This window comes from Camelina sativa, chromosome 11 (assembly GCF_030686135.1).
Source record: "Camelina sativa cultivar CO46 ecotype springtype chromosome 11, ASM3068613v1".
In the NCBI taxonomy this organism is placed as follows: Eukaryota; Viridiplantae; Streptophyta; class Magnoliopsida; order Brassicales; family Brassicaceae; genus Camelina; species Camelina sativa.
This window is the reverse complement of record NC_141890.1, coordinates 32,075,199-32,081,060: the sequence shown is the minus strand read 5'-3', so window position 1 is coordinate 32,081,060 and position 5,862 is coordinate 32,075,199. Positions and strand designations below refer to the sequence as shown.

General features: G+C 35.1%; 1 protein-coding gene and 1 pseudogene across 2 annotated transcripts; one reads left to right on the top strand and one right to left on the bottom strand.

The window, feature by feature from the left end:
* Positions 1 to 541, bottom strand: LOC104728494 (thionin-like protein 2). 2 transcript variants are annotated; one of them, XM_087474768.1, is made up of 3 exons: positions 406 to 438; positions 184 to 280; positions 1 to 62 (listed from the first exon to the last, which is right to left on the bottom strand). In XM_087474768.1, exons 2-3 carry the CDS (start codon positions 278 to 280, stop codon positions 1 to 3), a joined length of 159 nt encoding a protein of 52 aa, XP_087330894.1. In that variant the 5' UTR covers positions 406 to 438. The 2 variants fall into 2 exon arrangements, with proteins under 2 accessions (XP_087330894.1, XP_019088643.2); XM_019233098.2 differs by having other exon boundaries at positions 184 to 541.
* Positions 542 to 1,408: 867 nt separating this feature from the next.
* On the top strand, positions 1,409 to 2,247 carry LOC147934692 (uncharacterized; annotated as a pseudogene).
* The last annotated feature ends 3,615 nt before the right edge of the window (positions 2,248 to 5,862 follow it).

Here is a 5,862-nt window from a genome sequence, read left to right as displayed (position 1 = left end):
TTAACTCTTGGCGGAGCACTTGCCCGAGCATGAATCCACACAGTCCGGAACTTTGTATACATCTGCTCATGCCACAAACAACAACAACAACAACAAAATAAGCCATAGATACCATAATCTTATGTTCATATATGTATGCCAATAAACCAAAGTAATCATAATAAATAAATAAATTAAACTTACTCAGATTTTGGGTGAAAGAAAGGGAAACACAGTGATAAGTAGCACAACCGAGTTTGCAGTAATAATCATTATGAATGATTTCGTTTGTTGAAACCATCTGTGAAGGAGGAGAAGGCACTGGCATTTTGGGAACAAGATATACAAGACAGGTCTCGATACACGGAAATGGACACGTCCAAAGATTTTGGTACTTATTCTTGGACATACAAACCGAAACACAACCTTGGTAACAATCTTTGAAAGAAGAAAGTTGAGATGGAGCTTGAGCTTGATCAGCTTCTGTCTGAATTAGAAGGTTTCCCATTACCATGATCACTATCAGCATTGTCACAAACATCACCATTCTTTTGCTCTCCATCTTTTTAATATTTTCTTTTAGTATATAGAAAATATTATAAAAGTTGATGAGGAAGTTGTGTGTTACTTGTGAATGAATGAATGGTGGTAGTGGTAATCTGTGCTGTTATTGTTTGGTTATATAGATGGACGACTCTGGATTTGCTTTACTAGTTAATATTTTCTTAAGTCAACAAGAATCAAGGTTTCGATAATGGATAATATATTTTTTAAAATTCAATTCCCATTTGAAGATGATCTTATTCCGCTTATGGCATATAAATATGCATTAACTTAAATTTACAGCCTTTTGGTTTAAAACGCAATCGAAACGGTTCCTTTATTCAATTAAAAACATTTTAGTTCGGTTCCCTTAAACCGTAAATTCGTGCTTAGTTTGTTTAAAAGAATCACAATTTTTTGGTTGATCTCGTTTCCCTGCTCAAGTCAATATCCACATTCCACATACTTTAACTGGAGAAAGTAATTGAAAAAAGTTCTACAGTGTTGAAATCTCAACTGTGTGGTTTTGTATGATTTATATCCAATCGAATATTGAGTAACCCATATGTAGTAAGTAGCTAAAAAAACCCCCCAGAATCAGAAATTACGTGCACAACAAGCTAATCTTCTTCCAGAGCAAGAAGAATCAGAACGTAGGAAAAAATGGAGCTTTCCCTATTTACTATCCACAAAAATCAAATACCATTAATAAATCTGGACCATCAGTCTTCTTCTTTTTTTTTTTTTAATCAGTCTTCAAAACTCCAGACGGTTCCTCCAAGTCCGAGCCTTTCCCCTGATCCTCCTTCGTACTCGCAGCTGCCTCCACTTTATTCTTCTTATTCTTCTCTGCTGCTTGCTGCAGTTTCTTCAAGTAAATTGATCCATGAGTTCCCACTTGCCTCCGATCCCTAGTCTTGACATAGTTCCTAGAGATGTTACTCCAAAATCATGGGCCCTTCCGCTTTTAATCCTTCAAGAAAGCGTCTGAACACACACCAAATTAATCCATAATGATCAGATTATTAGACAATGCATCATTAATCATATTATCTACAATTAGCAACCAACTTATGCTTTAATCAGAGCGAAGACAGGCTCCATCTATAACTAGCAAGAAGACGATCGACTTACTCATCCCTTGTCAGACTTCTTAAGCGATGTAATAATCAGTCGAGACATGCAGAGAATTCGAGGAACTTATCATAGACAAGAACGATGACAGTGTAACGAGTTTCAGATCTTACCCAGACGATACTTCTCCTTCCAACCCACTCATCTATCTCAAGTTCGAAAACTTCGAACCAAACTACATCTATCAACTTGTTCTCAGCGAACTCCACGATCGTGTCATGTCCAAACAAATATCCGATCAGATTCTTGTTAAAGCCCAATAACTCAGAAGTCAAAGTTCTGACTTGACACCACAACAACCCTTATACATAATAGTCACTATCACACTGACACAGAAGGAATACATCGTCGTGCCTTGTAGCTCTGCAGGTCCGTCTACAACAGATCTGGTGGACAAAGAGAGCGAACAAGAAGAAATGAAGACTTGTGCGATTTGTTTGGAGAATTTGTTGGAGTCGGGATGCGAGGTTGAACGAATCTACCCTATGCCTAAGTAATTGCTTGCATCTTTTTCATGAAGAATGTGTCATCGAGTGGTTGAATCGACAAAAAAACTCATGCCCTCTCTGTCGCCAACCTGTTTACACGTAACAAAGACAAAGTGAAACAGAGTCTAGTTAGGGTTTCAAAACATGTATTTTTTTTTGGGTGTGGTTGTAATGATTTAGTTAATCCGCGTGTCCTCAGTCTAATTAGGGTTTCAAATTTTGTTTTGTTTTTTTTTTTTTTTTTGCTGTGATTGTAGACGTGTAATTGTAATAGTGATAGTTTAGTTAATCTAGGGGTTTCACAATTGTTATAGTGATGGTGATTTTAAGGTACTCATAAGGGTGTATTGTTTATTGAAAATTTATATACTCTTGACTTGAAATTCACACTTTACAAGATTGATTTTGGTATGCAACACAAATCTTTTAAACTTGGACTTTTGCGTAGATATTAATGATATATAAAAAAAAAATTATTGGATTTTGAAACAACCTTCAACACTAGAGAGGAGAAACAATTCACTATATCTACCAAATAACAACTTAGAGTTTAGAGTTTCTAAAGCAACCTGCTGGCACGTGAGTTTGAGTTTACTCGCGGCTGTTGCAGCACCTAACTATTGTTATTTGTTCACTGCAGTGCAAGAGAACAGGGGATACACATTGATGAAATGGTTCAGCAATTGAAGATTTCAAAGAACAAGCTCTAGTACGCTCTTTCTCCTTATAACATCTATCTCTCTTTACTCTGCAAAGTTGTTGAGTTCATGATTTTGCTTTTTTTTTTGGTGTTATTCAGTCATTGGAAGGTGATGGTTTAATATACTCAACAATTGATGAGTATCATCACTTGAAACATGTCGAGCTTTGAATGGATCACCAAAACCAACAGAATGTGTAAGGCTCATATGTTCTTGCCAATGACACAAAATAGTTTAGCTTCCTCTTTCCTCTCATGCTCAATCCTCTTCCTTCGTTGTCAATCCCTCTTTCCTGTTTTGTTATTGTGTTCGATAAAGAGGAAGTGAAACCCTCTAAGGAACTGTGGAATTTCATACGCTCTAAGTCTATCACTGTTTCTTCCAGTGGAGAGTCACGAAGATGTTGATGAGAGAGGTCCATCAATTCACCAACTCGATCGCATGGGATTCGAATGAGATGAAGAAGTGACATTGTAAACTTTAAGCTCTGAGACACCACAACCGTGCTTTGCCATGGCTGCTATTGCAGCGTTCACAACCATGTCAACTGGTATAACGTCTAATAAAGCTCGAGAATCTCCCCAGAAGTCAGCAAGTTGGCCTTTGGCATAGGCCACTATGATTGGATCTGTCATTCTGTTTTTTTTTTCTTGTTATTAAAAGCCAAATGTTAGTTTCAGTTAAAACCACAAGCTAATTTATTATAGTCCCTTGTAAAAAACAATTTTTAAACCTTAATCCTTGGATCCATCCAGGAGAAGGCTCCTTGTAAGAGCTTTCGATTATACTAGGCCTTATGATCACCACAAGCAAATCTCCTCGACTGCTGTGAATTATAGTCTCCCCTATGGCTTTTGTGAATGTGTAACTATTTTCCCACCCATAGTGTTGAGCTCTGTTTCTCATAACATAACAGATATATTATTTCAGATTTTGGTACATAAGATAAAAGCATAGTAGGTGGACATTTAATACCTAATACTGTTTAGTTATAATAAAAATACATGAAATATCAAATTGGTGCCAAATAAAATGTTCTCTTTAAATCGCTGGTAGATTTCAACTTGGAACTTAACAATCATAAAAACAACCACTATAGAATTACTATTTCAATCACACCTGGTTAAATAGATATATATAGGGGTTTCCGTTTCTGAAATGTTTCGAGTGGATTTCCCGCCTGAACATGTATTTGGGATGGCATGAGTTTCTTGGTCAATGAGGAGAAAAAAGCCGTCGTTTGTTGTGATAGAAACTTTGGAAAGGATGAATTTGACCTTAATAACTTGGTCTACATTGCTGGAGAGGACAACAAAGTGAGGAAAGTTAATTTTGGACCAGCAGCCGAATCATCCACCTGGCCGTTTTTGTTTACTTTTGTTCCAAGTTTGATTCGAATCCGGAAATGTGTAGGAAGCAAAAGAAAAAGAGACGAATAAGCTTCGTGTTAATCAAACGGTGGTATAGTGGTTTTCATACCCTCTCCCTGAAGAGATTAGTCAGGTGGTTAATTTAAGCCCGAATCACTCTTAAAAATGTGATTGTGCCTTCTTCATAATATTGGTTTTATGACTTTATCGCCGTTCATTATCTTGGTGTTTCTCAGCCTATTATACTTTAATTTTTTGTCATATTTTATCTTATGTTTTTTTGCTAATTGTTCATATTAGTAGAGCTAGTTGTGGTGTAATATCTGTCATTAGTTTGAAGTTATGATTCCATTCGTTTCCATTTGTTGTTTTTTTCCTGTCCATGAGTTGGAATGTCATATGTTAGGCTAGTCCATGTGTTGGGATGTCATATGATTAAGATTTAATTGAGGAAAAATCAGTTACACTAAACAGCATTTTTTATATTTGAAAAGATATGAGATAATATAAAAATGGTCTCTATAAAGAAAGAAAAAGAAATTCCAAGATAGGTAAATAAATAAAGTCTTGGTATAGCGCATTTTTTTTTGTCAACAACTTAAATAAATTAGCTCAAAAGAGTCGATTGGAAAGAACTAATTGGAAAGAACATTGTTTACAAGTTTAACAGAATGCTGAATGGTACGAACCCGTCATGCCAATAAATAAGCTTTTGCATTCGCACTATGTGGAATAAGAGAAAGTGAGAAGGTCGAAAATTCTTCCCTGTTCATTGCAATATCCTCAAGGTAGACAGAAAATGCTGGCTACTTTGAATGTGAAGACACCATATTCACCAAATCCGAACAGTTAGTAAAGAAAGCTACATCGTGATTGTCGGCGCCAATCATACACCGCATAATACAGACGAAAACTTCGACTTAAGGGTGTAGAGGGGAGAGACTCTGGGGTAAATATGCAGCTTTCATGGTTGGCGTGCCCTTGGTCGAGTGTAAGCAATACCATCCCATACCTGAAAACATATCACTCTCCTTCTACGACCCATCAATGAAACAACGAACCCCTATAAGAAAGAGCTCAGGTGTAGCGCGTATTGATTATATAAAACTATAACAACCGATTAAAAGCTGAAATTTATAAAATCTTTTGATCCCCTTAAAAACATTGTAAACCCTATTTTAGCAACGAAAGATATGTTATTACTTTAGATTTTAATCAGTTGTTATAGTGTGTATTAAGATTTACTCAAGTCGTTATTAAAATGCAATGAAATCAGAAATTGTGATGGTAATTTTTATTTTTTTAAAAATATACTATAAAAATTGTTTATAAAAAATTAATGGTATCATAGACATAATTTGAAAATTTATTAAATAAAATGATAGAATGGTAAAGTCGTAAATAAATAAGATAATGATTTCACGCGTGTTTTATATTAGCGCGAAATCTAAAGTACAAAAAAATGAAAATGCAAATTGGAAATCGATTTGAATCTTAAAAATATCATTTCTTGATTACTAAGGTTTAATTTTTATGTAGTCAAGAAAGGAAATTAGTTTTACTAATAAAGACTTGAGTAAGTTAATTACAGAAATTAATTAATTAACTTTTCGGTTAAAAAATCTTATTACACACTTTTGCAATGTC

Excerpts from the sequence above, each read along its gene's own strand:
- LOC104728494 (XM_019233098.2), bottom strand. The coding sequence starts at position 541 with ATGGAGAGCAAAAGAATGGTGATGTTTGTGACAATGCTGATAGTGATC. Across the intron at positions 63-183 it reads TTCTTTCACCCAAAATCTGA|ATGTATACAAAGTTCCGGAC; the intron begins GTAAGTTTAATT and ends TGGCATGAGCAG.